The following is a 24,666-nucleotide window of genomic DNA, read 5'->3' as shown; positions in this document are numbered from 1 at the left end:
AAAAGCATTAAACTAGAACAGCAAGAAGAAAAAAGAATTCAAAAAAACAAGAATAGAATAAGGATCCTCCAAATGTACCAATATCAGAATCATACAGGTGCCAGAAGGAGAAGAGGAAGAGCAAGAAATTGAAAACTTATTTGAAATAATAATGAAAGAAAACTTCCCTAATTTGGTGAAGGAAATAGGCATACAAGTCCAGGAAACACCAAGTCCCAAACAAGTTGTACCCAAAGAGGACCACACCAAGACACATCATAATTAAAATGCTGAAGGTTAAAGATAAAGAGAGAATCTTAAGAGCAGCAAGAGAAAAGTTACCTACAAAGGAGTTCTCGTAAGACTATCAGCTGATTTCTCAAAAGGTACTTTGCAGGCTAGAAGGGACTGGCAAGAAGTATTCAGTGATGACAAGCAAAGACCTACAACCTAGATGACTCTATTCAGCAAAGCTATCATTTAGAATGGAAGGGCAGATAAAGTGCTTCCCAGCCAAGGTAAAGCTAAAGGAGTTCATCACCACCAAGTCATTATTACATGAAATGTTAAAGGGAAAATTACTTAAGAAAAAGAAGGTCAAAACTATGAACATTAAAATGGCAACAAATTCACAACTATCAACAACTGAATCTAAAAAATACAAACTAAGCAAACAAGCAGAACAAGAACACAATCACAGATATGGAGATCATTTGGAGGGTTATCAGCTGGTAGGGGGAAGGGGGAGAATGGGGAAAATGGGGGAAAAGATACAGGGCTTAAGAAGTATAACTGGGGTAGGTACAAAACAGACAGGGAGGTGTTAAGGACAGTATAGGAAATAGAGAAGCCAAAGAACTTATTTGCACGACCCATGAACATGAACTAAGTGGGGGGTATGTAGGGATCATGGAAGGGAAGGGGTGTACCAGATGGAGGGGGACAAAGGGGAAATTGGGACAACTGTAATAGCATAATCAGTAAAATATATTTAAAAAAGAAAAAGACTAGAAAATCATTGTATCAGCTAATAATTCTAAACTACATTAGATAAACTTAGAGAACAAAAATTTTCCATTTTTAACCTAGTACTATAATTCAATTTAACAAAAATATTCTACAGAAAAGATTAAAAATAGATTAAACACTCACAAAATTAGCCTCCTGTAGTAAACGTTTGAGAATCAAAATGCTTTATTACGGATTTATTTCTGTCTATAATTTAGTTTTCATGAGTAAACTACTAAAATAATATAAAACCTGACATTGTCCTAAACATATTCACTTCTTTTCAACTAAGTGTAGAAATATGCCTGCCTTTTACTGCAGGCAAAATTTATTCCTAAGAATTAACCCTCTGCCCTAAAATTCCCTTCCATTGATATTGGTGCTTTAACTCCAAAAATAAATGAATGTATGTTTCAAGAGTGTTCTGTACAATCTAAGACAAAGAAAAAAAAAAGCATAAGGCCAAATATACAAAATTTTACTAAGATTCGGAAAAAGAACCAAGTAACTTGAGACATATGTATTATCTCTTGCCTTGTGATTCTGTGGATAAATGGCATGTTTACATAAATATAAAATGATCCTGAATTAGTGATACACCATTAAATGTAAGGAGATTTTTAGTGGAGATATAAAAAGTAAAATATTAGTCAATATAATTGATATCAGAACAAATAAAGCATTTTAGGCCAAACTAAATTTTTGTAACACAAGTGATTATACAAGATTATCCATGAAGATATTATCTATGTAAAAAATATATAGAATTCCCTCACATATCGCGAGTATTCCGTTCTAGACCCCCCACGATAGGTGAAAATCCGCAAAATAGGAACCTTACATTTATTTTAGTATTTATATATATTGTGAGGCTTTATAAACCCTTTCCACACACTTATAAACCGTTCCCAGTCCCTTAACCATTCCCACTCCCTTATTAACCTTTTCCACGCTTTTATAAACACTACTTACGTTCTTAAACATATTCTACACTCTTAAACCTATGTAACTTTAACGACATATCTATACAGTACTGCAAAGTCCCACGATATAGTGAAAAATCCGCAATAAATAATTAAATGTAATATTTTTTAAAATCCCGCTATATGGTGAGGCCGCGATAAGTGAACCGCGTAATAGAGGGACTACTGTACTTTAATGCTGAAATCTAGGATAACTATGAAAACAAAACAGTTTCAAATTTTTTAGAACAAAACAATTCAATAAAAACATCCAAAGTGGTCTAAAAAACTAATAGACAAGTACCATTCAAAAGTAACGCAACGCTGGGTAACCTCTGTACTGGTCGGATGAGGAGTTCAACAAGGCTTTGCCGTCCACATTCTGGTTTAGCTTGGTTTATCTGAAAGGAATTAATTTATTCAACAATTTTTAACAAAGGTTTTCTGCAAACACCAGACACCCTACATATCTCAGATTATACCTGATCATGAGTGCCCTGATGAGTAATGGCAGATGTGGTGTGGCAATTGTTTAGTGGCAGTTTACTGTGGTTGAAAAATTTTCCAAGGCCTGAAATGACCTCTTGGTCAGTCAAGGGTTAACATCTTAACCAGAGCGTGAGCTCCTCCACACTCTACTATATATTTCATCTTAAGTTGCTCATAAATCTATACCATTAAGAAAAAATGTTTTAAAATATTAATTATGCTACTGTGACTGGTGTAGCTGAGTTTGGTGCTAGCCTGCAAACTGAAAGGTCTCCATTTAATCCCCATCAGGGCACATGCCTGGGCTGCAGGTCAGGTCCCCAGTTGGGGGCATGCGAGAGGCAACCAATCAGTATTTCTCTCACACATCAGTGTTTCTCTCTGTCTCTCCCTCCCTTCCCCTCTCTCTAAAAAATAAATAAATAAAATCTTTTAAAAAATAGTAATTATGCTGACACCACTGGATAAACAAAGTAAGGCATTGATAAGAGGGGAGAAGATCACTAAAGGCAAATCAAATTACCCTGGAAATTGTTTAGGTGTTTGAGAAATAAAAGATGAATAACTTTACAAATAATAATAACAACCATGTACAACATTCTCATTCACTTAGCTGTCTCTTGGACCCTGCTATCTAATATGTCAAGTCTTCAGAAGCTTAATATCACTGCCACTCTCAGATACAGCAAAAATTAACAGATAAAATCAAAGTGTCCTCACATGAATACATTTTTACTAAAAGCATAATTTTAATAAACTCCTGCAGAAATTATTCTCAATTTTTATCAGAGAAAACATTACCTTTAGAAAAGCATGAAATCTTGGTTTCTGTTTTTCACACTTAATAATTGTTTCCTTGCTCATTTCAAAGAAGTTTACAAAAGGAGGGTAGGTTTTTACCAAATCTTTTGACTAGGAAGAAGAAATAAAAACATTAATTTGTAATGTATTTCACCCTTAGATAATGAGACTTAAAATCAATAATCAATAGTCACAATCTGACATGTTGAAGGCAAAAGTTTATAATTTTCTTCTCATGTTAAATAAAAAAATTTATTTTACAAACTTCTCACTAATGAGTGAGTTAATTGCTACACAAAATGCATCAATTGGTACACACAGCCATAACCTGAAAAAAAAAAGACCAGAAAGAAACAAAAGTATATTAAAGCTTATTGTACTGAGATAAGCACTCAAGTATAAAAACTTCTGAAAAATTTAATTTGCAACAAAGATGCCAAGAACATATAATGGAGGAGTCTCTACAATAAAGGGTGTTAGAGAAACCTGACAGCCACATGCAAAAGAATAAAACTAGACTATCTTACACCGTTCACAAAAATTAACTCAAAGTAGATTAAGGATTAGAATGTAAGACCTGTAACTATAAAACTCCTAGAAGAAGACAGGAGGTTAAGCTCTGTGACATGTGTTTTCGCAATGTTTTTCAGGATCTGACTCCAAAGGCCATGGAAACAAAGCAAAAAAACAAATGGGACTACATCAAACTAAAAAGCTTCTTCCCAGGAAGGAAACCATCATCAAAAAAAAAAAAAAGGCAACTACTGAATGAGAAAATACTTGCCAATCATACATCCAATGAGGGGATAATATCCAAAATATATAAAGAAATCATAAAACTCAACAACAACAACAAAACCTGATTAAAAAAAGGACAGGAGAATCTGAACATTTTCCCAAAGAAGACATACAGATGGGCAACAGGCACATGAAAAGATGTTCAACATCACTAAATATTTAAAAAGTGAGAACCAAATCCACAAGGAGATACCACCTCACACCTGTCAGAAAAACTATTATCAAAAAGACAAGAAATAACAAATGTTGGAGGGATGTGGAGAAAAGGGAAATCTGTACACTGCTGATGGGATTGTTAAGTGGTACAGACACTATAGAAAACAGTATGGAGATTCTTCAAAAAACTAAGACTAGAACTATCATATAATCCAGCAATTTCTCTTCTGGGTATTTATCCAAAGAATTTGAAAGCACTAATTTAAAATATATACACACCTCTATGTTCATTGCAGCATTACTTACAATAGTTAAGATGTAGAAACAACTGTCCATCAATGGATGAATAGATAAAGACATGGTTTCATATATATATATATATATATATAAAATGAAATATTATTTAGCCATAAAAAATTAAATCTTACCACCTTTAACAACATGGGTGAAACTTGAGGGTATAATGCTAAGTGTAATAAGTCAGAAAGAGAAAGACAAATACTATATAATTTCACTCATATGTGAAATCTTAAAAAAAAATAAAAAGAGAGAGAGAAACAAACAAAACAAAAACAAAATCATAGATACAGAGAACAGATCAGCGGTTACCAGAGTGAAAGGGGATGGGGAGGGAGGTGAGCAAAAGAAGGGAAGGGGTCAATTGCATGGTGATGTATAACAACTAGACTTTTGGTCATCACTTTGTAAGTGTATATAGATGCTGAATTAAATGTTGTATAACTGAAACTTAAATAATAAAAACGTTTATAAGTTCAGAATATAGTAATTAGAATTAATCTATGCAGAACATAAGAATACACTATTATTTATTGAAGGGTCCAAACCACCAGTACAAGACTAATTTACATTATCCAAAAACGCAAATAAGAAAATGAAAAGTGTCTTGGCTAATTGAGGAGATTAACAGGTATCAAAAAGATATGTAAAACTAATTTGCATATTTGGATTTCACAACCAACCAGAAAAAGATCTAAGGAACTATATGTTAAGGATGGAAGTTAAAAGGCCTCAGAAAACAGAAGTAAATGTGCCAGAACCCAAGGCAATGAAACTCATAAATCATTTTTTAAAAAGACTGAAATAAATTTATAAATCCTATTCACAGCACTTCATTCAAAATAAATTTACTTTATTTGAAAAACTTAGACTATGCTGTTCTTACACTAGAGATGCAGTCCATTAGAAGCTTTTATGAAGAGTAGATAAGACAATAAAAAGGAGTATCAACTAAGGAAAAGTGAAAATAAGAAAATTTCAAAAAGAAACATTAATGTATGGCCATTTGTAAAGGGCAAATAACTTTATATATAGCAAAACGATTACAGTACAGTATAACAATTGCTATTCCTAATGATGACCTCGAGCTATTGAAAGTGTTAAATTTTATATATTAAATACAATGATGTCAAGGTTTTACAAGCTCTCTCATTCAAACAGATAACCTTCACTTCCTGCCAATCCTTAATCTAAAAACTTAAAAAAAAAACAAAAAACTTACATATTTAAGAAAGATGTCACCAATGCTTTTGCTCTCATCCCAATTAACAATAAGGTCCTCAAGATCATCCTGAAAGAGCACAAATTAAAACATTTAAGATTAAACTTGACAATCCCTTAAACGTCTTTTAACATTTTCAAGATATTCTTTTGAAGGTACTTTACATAGTCTCTTAATTTGATGTGCAAAACAATTAATAATAGCCTTTCTCTTCAACATTTATCTAACTATAGAGAATTGAATGAAATGAACTCTAAGTCCCTTTCAGCTTCACAGTTTTTCAAACAAACCTAAACAAAACTAAACATCTACAAATGCAGAGAAACAATGCTAGGAAAATAGTACTAGCAACCATGTGACTATAGAAGATTTTGTAAAGTTTTAATTACTTATTTTCAGGATTAATTGAAATAAAAAAAAAAGCAAACAATAAACATTAACAGTGCACTGGAGCAAAGAACAAATCAGAAGTTTTAGATACAAAATTTACTTAGTTAATTAGAAGTGCCTGAGAAACCATAATAAATATATACAATCGAAAAAGATTTACTCCATACATAACATATACAAATTTACCTTTATCTTAGTGTGCACATCAAAGATATCTGGGATACTACCAAAAATAGTCTTAATCTCTTCGGGTGCAAGGATAGGCCCACCACGTTGTCCTTCTTCTTCCAATGGTACCTGAAATAACTAAAAGGTAAAAAAAAAAAAAAAAAAGAGAAAGAAAAAAAGAAAAAGACTAGTTTAGATAGATTGTGTGTTGGGGGATGAGGGAGCTAACAGACAGACAGTGATAAAGGGGAGATGAGATGTTAATAAAAAATAAAAAAAATTTTAAATATTTCTCTCTAAATTTGAGACCTTTTTCCTAACATTTTCAGTTAATCTCCATATGAAATTAGAGTCAAAGTTATTCAGTCCACCTTTCTAATATTTTGTAAATCTATCCTCTTTTCATTGTCGCTGTTACTATTCTAAGAAGTTCAAGGCCTCAAAATCTAAACAAGACTACTAAAAGAACCTCCAAATTGGTCTCCTGGCCTCCACAATTTCTCCTCTTTAATATCTCCTTCAAAGTGAACCAAATTATCTTTCTACAGTGCAAGTCAGACAACATCGTCTTCGCCTTCTACAGCCTACAGATGGCACAGCACACTATACAAGGGCCTTCTCTCCCATGGCACAGGCAGTTTTCTCAAGTCTCACTGTCTCCATACCCCATTCCCAATCCTGGGCCCCTTATTCCACCCTAAATTTTAATCCCCCTAGATTACTGCCGATACCTTGAATAATACACATCTTCAATCACCTGTACTGTTTTCAAAATCTCAAATACACTTCCCACCCATATTCTTTGCATATATCAATCAGACTCATACTTAAAATCCAGTTCAATTTTTTCCTTTATGATGGTTTTCCAATATTCATCCTATCAAAACTTTCAATCCAACACCTCTCCTAAGCTGGAAGAAAAGTAAAGCTCACCTCATGAATCTCCAAATATCTTAACTAGACCTCCTCATGATACTTATAACCTTCCACTTGATATTACAATTTGGTGTGTATGTTCTATCTCCTCTTCCAGTCTATGCACTCCTTTAAATCACAAATCCTCTTTAACTCCCGGCACAATATTAATTTACAATTTTATTATAAATTTTTATAATATTCTGGAATATCTTATATTCTTCCATATTATATTATATTCTGGATATTCATTTAATTTGGGGGTTAAGTTAAAATTCAGTTATTCCAAATTCAATTAAAAGAAGAGAGAGAACACATCAGTCCTAAAATAAAGCTCCTAGAAAAATTATCATAAATTTAGACCGCAATCTTTTATAAAACCTTAGGTGAGTTCATACTTAGTAGTATAAAGTTTTGCCTATTGTTTAATAATTCCAAGGGCTTTATTAAAAGGAGTTCTGGTGAATTTAATTGCTATTCAAATTAGAATTCTGAAATTCCAGTGCATTTACCATGGCCTGAAAGGATTTACACTTCTAGGTAATAAATGCAATCAAAGTACATGAACAGTATATGCCAAAAGGATATTCTGCTACTCAACTACATTTTGGCTGACTATAAAAACTTAAACAAGAAAGTCATCCAGTATGGTATTTCCCTTGACGAAGAAGAGAAAAGCTGACTTAAAATAAGTAAAGTTTAATACAGCTGAGGGCCTCATAAAACCTTGACTACTGCTAAACAAATTAACTGTGCAGAAATATCTCTTTCTTCCTTACTATCAAAAAAGAAGTCTTTCAATTTCTTATTATCATCTTTCTATTCAAAGACAAGTTTGATGGTATTAACTTTATTTTTCTGACAAACTATCTCCTTCATTATGTAAAACAAATTTATTCCTTCTTTCTACAGATTCCAAAATAATGATCTGTTATTACATCTTTCAAAACCCTGAATTTCGATTTACTCCTTAATAGTCTTCAATTTCATATTACAAGGATTCATTAAATTGGGTCTGCTACATGGGCAACAGCAGACCCTCCATATCACCCTGCCCAGGCTCTGTAGCTTCAGCTTCACTGGAGAGGACACTCCAGTGTCATCGCAAGATGTCGATTTAACACGGGAGGAGACAGATACCGTGTCACTCCCGAGTCGGACTGCACAGCCATTCTCGGCGGTGCAGATAGACTCTTAAGAAGCTACACCATCGTCTCTCGAGACGGACGGCTGCCGACCATTAAATTGTTTTTCTTCAGAAAAAACTTCATAGTACACGTTAATACTAGTAAAAAATGAGTTAACATTTATTTATGACCAATCACTGAGAAGTTTAAGAAAATTCAACATATGAAAGGGTTTTTTTAAATTACTGATAGCCATATTGTTAAACCACACTGCTATTGCTTTGTCACATATGTACAGTACTAGCTAAAACAATGACTAACACACTTTCAGAAAAAGTTATCTATCACTTCCAAATATAAATATAAATTCAGTATCTCGATAAGGAACCTGCAAAGTTCGGTATTAAACTTGGTCCCCTCTAGGATCCTTCCTTCTTTAAAGTCACTAAGAAATGGTGCCATTTCTGCATGAATAAAAGCTCGCCCTGGCAGGTATGGCTCAGCGGATTGAGTGCCAACCTGCGAATTGAAAGGTTGCTGGTTCAATTCCCAGTGAGGTCACATGCCTGGGTTGTAGATCAGGACCCCATTTGGGGCCATGAGAGAGGCAACTGATCTGATGTATCTCTTCCACATTAATATTTCTCTCCCTCTCTTTCTCTCTCCCTTCCCCTCTAAGTGTAAATAAATGAAATGTTTTTTAAAAGAAAAAAGCTACTATTACAGTTACGCCATTTCCCTAACAGTTTTTATCACACTTTAATTTTTAATATCTATATTCAAATTCTATGCTTATGCAATTTTTCTTGTAAAAAATAACACCTCTTTTTTTTTTTACCTAGAAATACTGGAACAGAAATCATTTTGCAATCAACTCTTACCTGAATAATTGTGGCCAATATATTTACATAATTACTTTCAGTCTGATACAGCTCTTTTGCTACTTGCCACCTGGCTGACTGCTTCGAAGGAACAGGAGTGGAATTTTTGGAAGACTTAGTACAGCACTTTGGTGTTTCTAAAAGGTACAAAGGAGGAATGATTTAAAATGCAGGCCTGATATAGGTACCAAACATTACACAGATTTAACGGAAAACAGGAAGAATACCAACTCTTATAAATATACCACCATACAGATTTTCGTTAAAGTAAAATTTCCTTATGAGACCGAAAAAATCATTGTCAAAAATATCAAGGATTCCAAATTGACAAATAGACTGTATTCCTCAAAAATGTCAAGGTCATTAAAAATAAAGATTGAACAACTATTCCAGATTAGAAGAGACTAAAGAAAGATTACGTAACCTGTGATCCTGGGTTGCAGGTCAGGTCTTTAACAAAAGAAAAAAAATTCTTTTTCTTCAATTTAACCTGGATGTACTCTAAAACTCACTGTGTTCCTTCAAAATATCAACTTCCTATGTTTACCAAGGTAGCATTTCTCCCACTTTTCTGTCTTCTTGTATTCCCTTCCTATCACTCCATTCTATCAATATTTTCCCAGGGCTTCTTTTCTTTCCAATCTGGGTTTAGGGCCTTCTCATCTGTGGCCCAAGTCACTGTAGATTACTTCATAGTCAGGCTATCTCTAAACTGTCCTCCTTCTGATCATTCTTCAGAATAATCCACTACAAATGATCTACTCTATTAGTCTGCTGCTCAAGAGTTTCTAATGTTCCTTGTTAATGACAATATACAGTTCAGATATGCCAATTTGATTTCAAAGTCCTCTAATACTAGGCCCCTATTAACCTTTCTAATTAACTGTTACTCCTTCATACTCCAAGCAAACCAACCTATTTACTATTCCATAAAAACTGTATTTTTGCTCCTCTTATATAACCAAATCCACCTCAGTTTTCTGGGCCCACTTTAAAATGACTTTCATTTCATGAATATTTAGTGAGCACCTACTCTGTATTCGGCACTGACAATAGAGCAAAGAGTAAGATAGGCAAGGTTCTTCTTTTCTCAAAGCTTACATTCTAGTGAAGCAAATAAAGTAAATACACACACACACACACACACACACACGTAATTTCTAACAGTGATAAATACTGCTGAAAACAACAACTAGGTGATGGGTTGGTAGGAAGGAGCGGTAGAACAGAGGCTTAGCTTTACAGAGAACCCAATAGTTACTTTAAGGCAGAGAAAGCAGGTGTAATGTCCCTGGGCTATGGATAAAGTAGAAATATTAAAAGAATAACAAAGTTCATGTGACCGAAGCTTAGAAAGTATCACTGGAGAGCATGATACTACATGAGGTTAGAGGTAGGTGAGGAAGAATTACACAGGAACTTGAAAGCTATGGTAATACAAAGCCACTGAATGACTTTAGGCAGAGTGGCACGATCTAGTTTTTAGAGTTTTAGAGACCACTGTAAGTGCTACATGTAGAAAGGCAGAAGTGGATATACAGAGACCATTCACAAGACCACTGCAATTGTCTAAGAGAGATCTTTTCTATAGAAAAAGCTGATAAAAGATGGCAAAGAAATAGCATTGAGATAGAATCAAAAGTCCTAACTTATGTTAAGTTTAAGATAGGGACAATAAGGTAAGAAGTAGGTTGCTGGAGAAGGAAGATGACAAATTTTAGAGTCATCAGCATATAAATGTTAAAACCATGGAATTAAATGTGATCATTTAGAGAAATAACACAGAGAATAAACATTCAACATTCAGAGCTGGAGAGAGAAGCTAGGCAAAGGAGAATGAGAAATGAGTAATGTACAAAAGCCAAGAAAAAAAACGTGTCCAGGGATAAGTAGCTGTTCATGTGCTGAATGCTACTGATTGCACAAAAACTGTCATCTCCCTAACAACAGCCAATTATACCTAGTGGGGGGAGAAGGGGAGGATGAAGTTCAATTGGAATGCGTTGAAAAGACAAAGAAAAGCAAAGGAATGGGACAATGGCTCTTTGAAGAGTACTCATGGGAAAGGGAAGAGAGAAATGGGATAAGTGAAGAATGTCATAAGATCAAGGGAATCTAGAAAACACAACATATTTGTGTGCTGACTGAAAAACGAAAAACTGATTATAAACAGAGAAGAGCTCTTGTAGAAGCTTTTTTGTGTCAGCTGGGAACAAAGTGAATTCCCCTCTTTTGACTTCATTGTACCTGTTTTTCCATAATACATCTGTGATTCTGCTTAGCTAGTGCTAAGAGCTTGTTCTTTGAACATCTCCATCACTCTCTGTGTGACCCTGAATAAGTTGTTTCTCTAACCTCAGTCTACTCATCTGCAAAAGAGAATAAAACCTATCTTATAAATACACAAAATATTAAAAGCACTTAGAATATAGTAAGCAATCATTAAATAGAAGCAATTCCATGTGCTTATTCTCCTCAGCCAGAACAAAATTAAAGAGCCTTTCATATTCACTATGATAGAGATTTATCTATATTTTAACAATCATTCCATTTCACTAAATTTTAAAGATAAATTTTTTTAAAATGTGAATTACCTCCATAGTTAATGCTAGACTCTGGCGTGTTGGAGATATCTAGGAGTGACCCTATAGAAAGGGAGTGTTCAGCTGATGGGCGCTTACGGGGAGGGAAAGGTGACAGGTCTGACTCTCTTGATAGCTGAGCGAGTGTCTCTTTCAAACGACGTCTTTTGCGATTGCTGTTTGGAGTACTTAGAGAAAGCAGTGATACTGACTTCTTGAGCTCAGGTGTATTACCCTGCAATCAAAGGCACAAAAGCTCAATTTCACTTCCATGGTTCTTTACTGAGATAGGAACAAAAGAAAAATATATTTATGAGTCTGACAAAACCTAGATTTTGCACAATAATTTTACAACTATATACTCTGCCAGGTAATTCAGAAGCTTCATAAAACAATAGCGTCAGGGGACCACCGTAATTGTCTAGCCTCTAGTATCTCATTCTTTTGCTTCATAGCACTATCACCAAAACATACTGTATTCTCCTGAAAGCTGTTTACTGTCTGTTCCCCAGGTGGGCAGGAACCATTCATCTTTTGTTCACTGTATCTCTAGCATTTAGCACAGTGCTGGACATAGTGCCCTCCAATATTTGTCTAATAACACTTGATTTTAAGAGCTCTTTCTCAATATCTAAAACATTTTTTTAAACTTTATGTTAAGAACCTAACATTGAGAAGAGTCTGAAAAGAATACAATACCTACATGTTTAAATTTTACAGAAACACAATAAATCCACACCTCATCTTCAATATTCTATTCAAAATTATTAAATCCCAAACTGAAGTAAATCTTCCCTCAAAGCCTGTATCTACAGCTTTATGCCACATTTTGGTGAATGATACCACTCTTGACCAAGATGCAGCATGAAGGCTGGATATTCCTTGCCTACATTCTATTGCTCCAGTCATTTTTTTTAAATGACATCTTTCCCCTTAATATTGTTAATATTATTATTTTAAGATATTATTTATTTTTAGAGAGAGGGAAAGGGAAGGAGAAAAAGAGGAAGAGAAACGTCAATGTGTGGTTACCTTTCTTTCATGCATCCCCAACTGGGGCCCTGGCCTACAACCCAGGCATGTGCCCAGACTGGGAATCAACCCTTTGGTTCTCAGGCCGGTGCTCAATTCATTGAGTCACACCAGCCAGGGTGCCCTTAATATTAAATGGCTCCCAATACTTACAGAATAAAATCTAAACCTCTTCAAAATTAAAAACTTCCTAATTCTGTCTATCATCTAAGCTTTATCTATTGGCCTTGGTTCCCATATTCTTTGCTAAAAGCCATACTAAACTACTTGCTCTTTTAATATGCTTTCAAGTTTTCATACCCACTCCCACCTCTGTCTAACCTGAATGTCCTTACCAGGTTAATCCAGTAAATTGGCTCAATATTCATTTGCCCCTGTCAATCCTGCCTGACTCTCTCAGAATGAGGCCAGTTAAAGTTCATTACTCAATTATAGTACACATAACTGCACTGTAACTGTTTGCATATCTACCTTTCCCATAAGGTTCTAAGTTTCTGAAGATAGGGATATTATTGCTCATAATAATACCACCAAGTATTAGAACAGAATGTCATATATGAGATTAAAATAATATGCATTACATTGAGTGTTTTTACCTAAATATACATAGACTACTACTCAACATTCAATTGTTCTCAAACCCAACCATGATGTAAAAGATGGCCTGTTGTGAATTACACTATGCTCTTCTTGGTTAGAAAAGTGTCATCTTTATACAATCAAATTCACAGAAATGACTAAGGTCCAAAAGAAGCATACCTTCTCATATAAATACATAGTTTCTCCAGCCCGGGCATCCATTTGAATGCTTCCCCAGAACCACTAGGTGAGAGAAAGAACATTTTAATTAAGAAATCAAATCATCAGAAAACCAACAGTAATATTTTTAGAAAACCAATCTCATGTTAGAATTACTTGCCTCTTGCTTGACAACATAAAGTTTCTTTGAAGGTTCAAATGGAAGTTCTTTTACTGTATTCTCTTCAACTATAAGGTGAGTGCACCTTTCATCCCCAACCGGCAAGTAGCTACCTCCTAAAGAGGAATGCATACAAACATAAATAATGCATACAATCTTCAAACTCAAATTTTTAAAAAGGCATATTCACCAGGAAGTCATTATTCAGGAGTGAGAATAATGCATATATAAAATGTTTAAATTATGCTAACTCCTACCTTGCATTTCAGTCATTTCTTCCATATTAGCTTTTTCTTCATCTGAAAATCCCAGGAAACTTAAAATGCAATCTTGAAACGGAGGAACTTTAAATTCATTTCTAAAATCATCAACTGATGCACAGAAATCCCTAAAAACAAAACAAATTCCTCTAAAACCAGCTTAACTTAAATTCAACAAATTAGGTACATCAATTTATAATTCTCAAGGTTTCAGCATAATCCATTTATTGAAAATATTTTACATCTGGCCCTGAAATAGTAACAAAAACATTAACATTTTAACAACCACCAAAAAAAAAAAAAAAAGAAAAAAAATTGATGTGAGTTAACTTCTGACAAAATTTGATCACAGGTAATCTTTACAAGATTCAAATTCCTGCTCTGTACATAAAATTTTATGTATATTCCAGGAGTTCTAGTTTCTAATCTTAAGTAATGAAGAAGTATAATGGCAAGGAATTATGAGGTTGTTAAGCTTTAAAAGGTTATGAATTGCAATCACCAATTAAAATGTAACCAGAAAAACATAAAATAAGAAAAAAATACAACACAATTCAAACATTCAGATGCATTAAGCTATTACCTAATAATTTTAGAATATTTGTGATAATCAAAATTATTTCACAAGATGAAAGCCAAAGATAACCACAGCTGTCTTTCAATTTACAATATTTCATAATTTTTAAAAATAACTTTGCTCTTCCTAGCCTTTACTTCCTAAGCCACCCAAAGACTGAATTCATTTTTCCTATATCATCTATGAATTTAGGGTTTAGAGCAGGTGGGTTTACCTCTCTATAGGATAGTATGTTTAATTCACATATTGAACTACTTAATTATTAAACACTTACTGCTCATTCCGCCTTTCCCAAGCTTTATAAATCCATTCTGGCTTCATAATTGGAGTACCCAGGCTCACAGCAATCTAAAAATATAAACGATAACTACTACTAATTTTTACTTTAAATAACTGCATTCATAGAAATTCTAGACAATTACATACATACTTTTTTGCATAGTTTTAGATCATTGTTCATTTGCTTTGTAACATAATATAAACAAGACAATATAAAAAACTGTCAGGGACTACTGTAACAACATAATCAATAAAATATACTTAAAAAAAAACAAAAACTGTCAATCATACAACTTAGGTAAAAAAACTTTAAAACAAGTTCCATGATGTTCAAACCATTTCCTTATTTTACTTTAAATAAATATATCTCTGAAGTTAAGTTCACCTTTATAATTATATTTTATTTCTACTTTCTTCATGTAGAAAGACAGCACAACAGAAGAAAATACCTAATTAAGTAACTAAAAACTTCGGTATGAATTAGAAATTACGAATCCCCAGGAATTCAACATTATACTGAAACAGAGAGATCAACTCTTCCTAAGATACATATTGAAGTATAATCTTAAACTAAGACTTTAATCCTAATAAAAGTAAATACTTTCTCCTGTTCTTTTAAAACTTTTACAAAATAAATCTTAGAACCATTTTCTAAGAACATAGCTCTGCTCTGTTCCTATGAAGATCACTTAGATAAAAGTGAAATATCTGCTCTCATCACTTCTCAACCCCCTCTTTCACCAAGGCTCACTGTAACCTTGTTAATATTATTCATCTGCCTGAAATGTTATCTAGCTACCAACCTCCACAATCCAACTCATCTTTGAAGACCTAACTCACGTTCCATTGCCACCTTAAAACCTAAGACCACACTGTTTTAAAATTTTCACTAAACGTACATAAAGCAAAAATTGAATTTCTGGTCATCAGTAAATCGTAGGAGAAATAGATGAGAGTGCTATTATTAAATGCATTCCCAAATGATGCTATACTGAAATACACAAAAATATCCAAGTTTACATACCCTGAATTTTTCTCCTTGAGTACAATTTGCCACCAAATGTGTAACTTTTGAATTAAAGTCTTTTCGAATAACTCCACCCATGTGATGAACCAATGTCACCAATCTGACCTCAAAAGAAAAATTAACATTGATTTTATAATTAAACAAAATTTTAAACTATGTTTACAATTCATTTGGCATTTACTGAATACTTTCTATTTATAAGATACATATAAGGAATTTTTATAGATATAAATTTTATGATTAAAAAATGAAAGATTCATTTGCATTATTAACGCAGGGAAAATTATGTATAGTGATAAGCTAGTAAAGATGATCACACAAAACTCAGTTAATTAAACTGGATTTCATACAGCCTAACTATATTATGTTTTTTTAACATGAGGTTACATCACACCAAGAGTTTTCCCACAAAATTAAGAGTAATACTACATTAGCTCCAACACAGAAAATCTTACAAATCAAAGAAAGTTTTTATGAATTCTTTAGGGAAATAAGAACACTTTAAGGCTGAACTTGTATCACAAAAAATTACAATGTATAAACAAAAACTTCAAATAATGTGGCTGACTGGATATTAAACAAAAGGACAGTATAAAAGATTGGACAGTTATGAATTTTTCTGCTAATTCATATGCTAGCCATCCTAGATAAAATATTTGTTTCTTTACAGGCTCTTCAGAATGTTTCCTCACAAAATTGAAAACCTGGTATAGTAAGAGTAATTTCTCCTTTTAAACTTCTAAAATGCAACTGTGATACAAGAATCCAAAAAATAGAAATTTTGAAATACTTACTAGTTCTTCCTTCTTCCTGAATCCAGTAAAGCACAGTACTAGATTCATCATGCTGGTACAATAAAGTGGACGACATGAAAATGGCAAAGGCTGAAAAACACGATTTTAAATCTGTGAGTTTCTTCATAGTAGAAAAGAGTACATCTTTCTCAACTTAAATATATTTTTCCCTCTTGCCAATCAATTATCCCAATCCAAAGATTTACTTTCAATTTTCAACATGCAACAACAAAAAAAAAGCAAAAAAAGATTGCTAGTTTTACAATTTAAAAAATTTTCTAATTCTCAAATCATATCAGATACACATAATCTAAGCACACTTTACAATATGCAAATAAAACATAAATATATTCAAACCTTTAGTTCCAAAATGTACTTTGTCACATGTGAAGTATTATCAGTAAGGGAAGATTTCTGACTCCACACACTATTATAAATGCTTCCAATTAAAGTTTAAAAAGGGGAAATATTTATACATACTAGGTATGTAACATATACTTGAGCCAAATATCCTGCCAATTTTTTAGCTAAATAAATGGAGGTAATCAGTAAATAATTTAACCAATTTAACACACACACACACACACACACACACACATATATATATAAGAATGAAAATGCATAAATATATATTTAATTACTTAATATATGTGCATTTAATGACCACAATCTTAATTTTGGTCTTTAAAATTTTTATTTGGTTTCTGAAAGCAACATTTCTCAATCAAAACAGAGAATTAAAGATCACGTGCTTATTACTAGTTTCTATAACACATAAACACCATGGCTTAAGCAACTTTAAATTAATAAGGCAAGCTTAAAAATGGCAAGCCACAGCAATGAAACCAAAGAATAGAGACTAACTCTGTTACAACTCTTATATGTTACATATATAGTTTTTATTATTTAACTTTCAAAGGTCTTAGATATTCACTACTGAAAATTATAATAGCAATTAATAAAGGACTATATTAATAGTAGCTACTACAATTCCTATTCTAAATATTTCATGCTCTGAACTGACAAAATTTTTCTGCTTATGAATTTCCACTTTCATTAATAAAAATTTAAACTTGAAAAGTCATAATAAACATATTTTTATTACCTTTCCTTTTTGTGCACAGTTTAATACAACTGGTGGTCCAATAACTCTACAATCAGTCTTGTATAACTCATTAAAGACAGGATCCTGGAAGTCCATGACTATGAACACATTTTCAAACTCTGGAGAATCCAAACTTTCATATTCTTCCACTGATCCCATCTTTACGAAGGGCACTTTAATTTCCTTGATTTTTTTTCAGGTAGTTATAGAAATAAAATTTATATATTACAAAATTAATTCATATAACTCTCTAAATAGACCTAAAAGTCAATTCAATATCAACATTTTTCATTTCTATTTGTAGAAAACTTAAGTATTAAATCATACAACAATAAGCACAATAGCCATGGCTGGTGTGACTCAGTCGTATGAGTGCTGGCCTGAGAACCAAAGGGTCGTCCATTTCTATTCCCTGTCAGGGGCACATGCCTGGGTTGTGAGCCAAGTTCCTGACTGGGGGCGTGTGAGAAGCAACCGCACACTGATGTTTCTCTCTCTCTCTTTTCTCCCTCCCTTCCCATCGCTCTAAATATAAATAAATACAATCTTTTAAAAAATGATAATAAGCATTATACTTAGTACTGAACACCCATTTCTTTAGTTGCTTATTTATATTTTATTATATATATATCTCCATCAACATTAAGATTAAATTTTGAAGATTAATATTATAAAGGCATAAGCTTCTCATTTAAGTCATTATAAATCTAGTATGCATATTAAATAAAAATGATAAATTTAAGTGCACACGTTTTGATAGGAGAATACATTAGAAAGATACTGCTTTTCCTTCTGACCAAGAAAATGATGCCATAGAAATGGTTCCTTCTTCCACAAAATAGCTATCTTCAGAAAAATAGAAAAGCTACTCTGGCACTTACTATCTATAAAAAGAATGTAGATTAACATAATCATTTCAGTATATATGAGGAAAAAAAGAGAAAGATGTGAAATATGCAGGCAGTTGCAGCATAGCAAACATAGGATATAAAAAGGCAAGTTACTGTCTACCACTTTATACTGTACATCTATTTAAAAACTGAAGATATTTAAGTACCTGTACAACTCAAGTTTAAAAAAAAAAAGAGCATCATTTAAAGAAATTTTTGCATGGGTAAATTATCTGGGCTTTATTTGCTAGGTTGATGTGATGGGTTGAATTATGTACCGTCAAGATTCATGTTGAAACTCTAACCCCCTTACCTTAGAATATGACTGTATTTGAAGATAGAGCTTTTACAGGATGTAATTAAGGTAAAATAAGGTCACATAAGTGGGCCCTAAAGCAATCGGACTGGTGTCCTTATAAGAGGAGGAAATTTGGACACACATCAAAGATAGTAGGGATGTGCATGGATAAAAGGCCATCAGGAGGAACAGCAAGAAAGTGGCAGCTTCTTGCAAGCCAAGGAGAAAGGCCTCAACAGAAACCAAACCGCCGATACCCTGGACTTCTAAGCCTAGAAACTGAGAAAATACATTTATTTCTGTTGTTTAAGCCACCAGTGTGCAGTACTCCGTTATGGCAGCTCTCACAACCTATTATAGCTGGTACAGAGAATTGGACATAGTTCATAAGCTGATTGTCAATCATTATAATTTATAATTTTGGAAATAAAGCAAGAATTAAGAATAAATATGAAGTTAATGAGAAAAAAGATTTTAAAAATTTAAAGAAAAGTATCATAAGAGGTCTGTCCAGAAAAGTTCCAGCCACTGTTAATATAATGAGAACAGTTTACACAACATCAATGTAACCTGGCCAAGGAGAATAAACTGGAATAAACTGGAATGCACTTGTGTGAACAATGATGACTTCACTATACTAGTCAGTGGGGACTGTAGATGCCATTGAGTGATCATGTATACCATGTGGCCATTACATTCAAAAAGACAGAGCGAGTAGAGCAACGAATCTGCATCAAATTTTGTGTTAGGCTTGAACATTCCTCTGCAGAAACTCTCTGGATGATTCAGAAGGTTGATATGGGCAACTGGTGATTGGCAGCTTCATCACAACAATGTGCCCACTCGCATCCTGTCTCATGCAGTTTCTTGACAAACCGTCAAATCACACAGATGACTCAGCCCCTCAACAGCCCAGATTTGGAGCCCTGCAACTTCTGGCTTTTCCCAAAACTAAAGTCATCTTTGAAAGGGAAGAGATTTCAAACATTGATGAGACTAAGGAAAACACGATAGACAGCTGATGGCAATTGAGAGAACTATGTGAGGTTCCAAGGTGTCTACTTTGAAAGGAACTGAGGCATCATTGTCCTATGCACAATGTTTCTTCAATAAATGTCTCTATTTTTCATTACATGGCTGTATACCTTCTGGACAGACCTCATATCTTTGTAAATATAATGATATGTCATTTAAATTGAACAATGCCAAATTACTTTATAAGGATTTCATTATTTGCAGTATATGCTATATATAGTTCGGGGTTACAGAAACACCCAAATTTTAAAAATAAATATAAAATTGTTTCTATTCATCTAGCTTCGGAGCGCACAATATACCTTGTGCCTAATTTAGGTCCAGTCACCGTAAGTGGAATATAAGAATACAATCAAGGGAAGTGCAGCATGCCTCATGCAATGAAGTGCTTGACCTACCATATTAACAATACTTTTTATTAATTTTTCATCCGATTTTCCAGGACAACTTTCTTTTATCTTTATTACAGGGACATCCATTATTTTAATAGTCTGTGGAAAAAAGACTTAAGTATGAGATTAAGAAAACTATAAAATTATTTACACACTGATGGATGAAAAAGAGTCTTTTTAAAAAACTAAAACTCCATACCTTTAAGGCTTCTATAAGTTCTTCTTGTTTTCCAGCTTCTTGAACCAATATCACTCTTGTTTCTACTTGAGGCATTTCTTCTATTAAAATTAGAAATATGTCTGTTAGGAATTAACATCAAAATCAGTACTTCCTAATTCTTTTTTCTTGGCTATATCTGGTATGTTTTCCACCTTTGAGATTATAACATTCTCTATAATTAAAATTACTTAATTCCCAGTTTATAAAAAAACTTCGGCCACATAACATTTTATGGAAGAGAAAATATATTGTACCAGAGTATACAACATCAGCACTACTCCTAACCAAAGAAAGAATGAACTATCTTGTATAATCATCCTCTTCAACAGCCTATGCAACTTTAGAAAAGACCCATTTACATAGTGGAATAAAGGAAGAAGTATCTTTTCACCAAACCAGATATAACCAAATATAATTGAGCTAACAATGTTGCAGTTGGATTGCCCTCATATACAGAAAAAACAATATCCAACAAGATGACAGCTTCCCCTTCAAAGCTGGGAAGCATTAATCCAAACAATAAACAATAATCTACATAGGGTAAAGAGATTCTGTCAACAAATATTTACTAAATATCTGTACACTAGTTTAACATTGCTACAGTTAAATCTTAAGAAAGTCTCTGGTCAGTAAGTTTAGAATGAAAATACTGATTTGGTGTTTTAAAGCACATTTACCTTCAACACATGAAGTAGGTCCAATAAGTAAGTTTTCCTTAGACGTTTCGGTAGTTTTGGAATCAAGAATGGAAGAGTCTGCCAAGCTTGTACTCCCCGTAGTGGATGCTAATATACTATTGTCAGCCATTGTTTGTACTCTTCTACGTGGGCTAAAAAAATTAATAACTTTGAATAAAAATACATGAAACAAACCATCATTGGGAAAACAAGTATTAGAGGCTCTACTTTTATACTAGAATTTATAAAAAGCATCATCATCCATTTTGCTTAATACTGAACCAAAGAAAGTCACTCAATTTCTCAGAGCCGTAGTTTCCTCTTCTACAAAATAGATACTAGTACCTGGCTCATTAGAATATAGTAAAAATAACAACCAAAAGTACTTAGAACATTACTTAACTATATGAACACTCAAAAGGTACTCAAATTATTATTCTACCTCCCTTCCCTACATCTTGCCCTCAACCAACCTATTTCTCTTACTATATTCATTTATAATACTAACATCCTAAAATAATCTTAGTCAAAAACTGGATCCATTCTTACTCTTTTCTCTACCTCATTTACCTTCCTCAAAATTCCTATCAATCCCATCTCAAGTAACTCTGGAACATGGCCCCTCTTTTTGAGGTCCAATGCCACACCATGCCACCTATCCATATAGAACAGCACTGCTCCCTATATGATCAAATCTAAATTCACTACCCGGTATACAATTTGGTCCTAGCCTCGCTGACTAGATTACTCAGCCTCATCTCCTATAATTTGCCCTGTCTACATATGCTCCAGCCGCAACGTATTTCTCAGCATTTTGAAACACAGATCACAATTTACCCCACACCTATTTGCATTTAATAGTTCTAATTCTCCGCCTATCATGTCTTTCAACCTCCAAACTACCACTCTTGACTCATCTTCTGTGGGATTTCTTTGAACCTCTCACATATAATTGGATATTCCCTTATCTGTATTTTCATATTACCTTACAAATGTGTCTCCTATTAAAAAAGTTAACAAGATAATTATGCACGGGTTAGTGCCAATATGACTCTGGACTATGAAAAAAAAAAATTTTTTTTTTTAAGATGTCCAGGACCTAAGAGTTGAAAGTTGGGCAAGCAGGGGAAAAAAACGAAAAGTTGAACAGATTTTCATCAATTCAAATAGGGGTTTTATGTAAATTTACTATCTTGAAGTATATTTCCAGAACATTATCTGGAGGTACATGTCTGAGCTTTTCTACTTTTTCAAATTAATAAAATATACAAGTATCTCCCACCAGATCTTAGCAAAGTGAGAGTTTAAGAAAACTGTATGCTCTGGAGAAACATTAGCATCATTTCTGGGCTATGATACTAAGTAGTGTGAAGATGCGTACACTAAAAACAGTCCTAAGCACGATTGTTAGGTACACACTTCTAAGTCAGACAACTCAACTTCCTATCTCAGCTCTGAAGTTAACAGGTAAAGCAACAGTTTCCACAAAGGTGAAAAAGATAATAGAACTCAAATCCAGTCGTGATGAAAGCTGAATACATGATGTCCTAAAATGAGTGACAATTATTATCATATAATATTCACAATGTGGAGATTCCTTATAGTCTTAACCAAACATCCATGTTAATTGTTATTCTGAGGCTCTCCAAAGGAGTGTTCCAACAGTTGTTAGTCTTTATTTAGAATCCATGATCAATTCGGCTTAGCTCTTATTGTTTTTAAGTCTCTAACACTTAAAAGTTTTCAGTGGAGGGTAGAGGCTCTAAAGAGACTTTCATTCAAAGTTACTTAAAAAAAAAAGGTCAAGAGATGAACTAACCTGCTTTAAGAACATTCTTAAGGACCTTCTGACCAAATACATTAACTATAACATGCATCTTTTCATCACAAAGATAAATCTGTCATTTATCTAAATATTTACTTTTGGCTTCTTTTTAGCTTTTTTTAGGCAAGTATCTTTCAGCGTGGAGGACCTAAATGAAATACTGGGTATGTTGGTGGTGTTACTAACAACAGTAACAATATTGATAACATTATGATTATTGAAAATTTATTTAACTCTTAATATGTGGTAGTCATTATTCTAAACCTTTTGTTGGTATTCTTTTTTAAAGAATTTATTTACTGATTTTTAAAGGGAAGGGAGGGAGAGAGGGAAACATCACTGTGTGGTTGCCTCTCGCACACCCCCAACTGGGGACCTGGCCCGAAACCCAGGCATGTGCCCTGACTGGGAATCCAACTAGACGACCCTTTAGTTCGCAGGCCAGCACTCAATCCACACGGCCACACCAGCTAGGGCCGCCTTTTGCTTATATTTATTTAATCTCTGCAACAATCCTAAAAAGCCGGTACTACGATTACGTCCAGCTGAGAAAGAAACCCAGAACAAAGAAGTTAAGTAACTTTCGCTAAGTCACACTGTCAGTGGTAAACTGGGATTCTAATCCGAACTGATTCCAGAGGCTGCGCTTTTAACCACTAGCCATACATATCTGTACCGAAGAGGATGAGCTGGCGTTTACATAAAAACTGAACCGCCCACAGAGAAGACGCCAAGAAGAATCCTGGAGCGAAACCACTAGTCCTCCGAGATAAGCCCACAAAGGGTGCAGCGGCCGGTCCCCAGAGCCGCAGAGGACAGTGTGGTTTGCCAGGACCCCCTTCCTAATTCCCACCCTTTGCCCAGAGACTCTTCCTGAAAAATTATCTAACCAGGTGAGCGGTGAAGATGCACAGCAACCTAGTGGCTTTCGGACTCCCACTCCGCGTCACGGCCCCAGTGCAGGGAGTGCTGTAGGACAGTTCCCAGAGCCGGGAAGCCCGGGCGCGGGTGCTCCGGAATTCGCGGTCACCGGGGCGGGCTGTCGGAAGTAAGCAAAGGAGCCCACTGCTCCCGGGACGCTAGCCCACTCCCACCTCCACCTCCCACTCCCACGGTGTCCTCACCACTCTCAAAAACGCCCAGCAACGCCACCTCTTCAAGCTCCGATTCCTTTCACCGTTACCACCATTCCTCGCCGGAGGCGGCCACAGCCAATTCAAAAAGTGAGCCTCTCTCTCTAAAAGCCATGCCGATTGGCGCGTGATGTCAACCTCCTTCCCATAGGCTGGAGTCTCCAAGGGGGCAGTGATCGGTCGCTGCTCTCCGCCCACTGATTGGTTGAGCGTGTGTTTCAAATGAACCCAACGGCTCGGACGTAGGAACGTCTGGGGTTTGTAGAGAAGTGCCCGGAAGTGGCCGGAAGGTGGCGGTGGTTTCTCCAGGGCTTCTGCTCTGGGAACAGCAGGTGTGTCTGTGGCTACCTCTTGTTTACTCAGTAAACATCCCATTTCCTGAGTAAAATTTGAGCGGATTCTCCTTTCTAACACCTTTTATTTTTCTT

The 24,666-nt window shown here is 34.4% G+C and overlaps 1 protein-coding gene across 1 annotated transcript in view; it reads right to left on the bottom strand.

Moving 5' to 3' along the window:
* ECT2 (epithelial cell transforming 2) overlaps positions 1-24,340 on the bottom strand; it is a 52,042-nt gene extending 27,702 nt beyond the window's left edge. The window contains exons 1-17 of the mRNA XM_090274010.1: positions 24,230-24,340; positions 21,281-21,432; positions 20,583-20,662; positions 20,390-20,482; positions 17,769-17,951; positions 16,664-16,753; positions 15,867-15,974; positions 14,838-14,911; positions 13,984-14,114; positions 13,727-13,842; positions 13,567-13,629; positions 11,788-12,010; positions 9,194-9,330; positions 6,289-6,408; positions 5,713-5,781; positions 3,240-3,350; positions 2,254-2,350 (exon numbers count right to left, since the gene is read on the bottom strand). Coding sequence (XP_090130136.1) covers positions 2,254-2,350; positions 3,240-3,350; positions 5,713-5,781; positions 6,289-6,408; positions 9,194-9,330; positions 11,788-12,010; positions 13,567-13,629; positions 13,727-13,842; positions 13,984-14,114; positions 14,838-14,911; positions 15,867-15,974; positions 16,664-16,753; positions 17,769-17,951; positions 20,390-20,482; positions 20,583-20,662; positions 21,281-21,410 — 1,825 coding nt within the window. The 5' untranslated portion in view covers positions 21,411-21,432; positions 24,230-24,340. The remainder of the gene's footprint in view (positions 1-2,253; positions 2,351-3,239; positions 3,351-5,712; positions 5,782-6,288; positions 6,409-9,193; positions 9,331-11,787; positions 12,011-13,566; positions 13,630-13,726; positions 13,843-13,983; positions 14,115-14,837; positions 14,912-15,866; positions 15,975-16,663; positions 16,754-17,768; positions 17,952-20,389; positions 20,483-20,582; positions 20,663-21,280; positions 21,433-24,229) is intronic.
* Positions 24,341-24,666: the final 326 nt, after the last annotated feature.

This window comes from Furipterus horrens, unplaced genomic scaffold (assembly GCF_987537825.1).
Source record: "Furipterus horrens unplaced genomic scaffold, mFurHor1.1.pri manual_scaffold_1, whole genome shotgun sequence".
Lineage (NCBI taxonomy): Eukaryota > Metazoa > Chordata > Mammalia > Chiroptera > Furipteridae > Furipterus > Furipterus horrens.
Note: the sequence above shows the minus strand (reverse complement) of the source record. Positions and strands in the feature narration are given on the sequence as shown.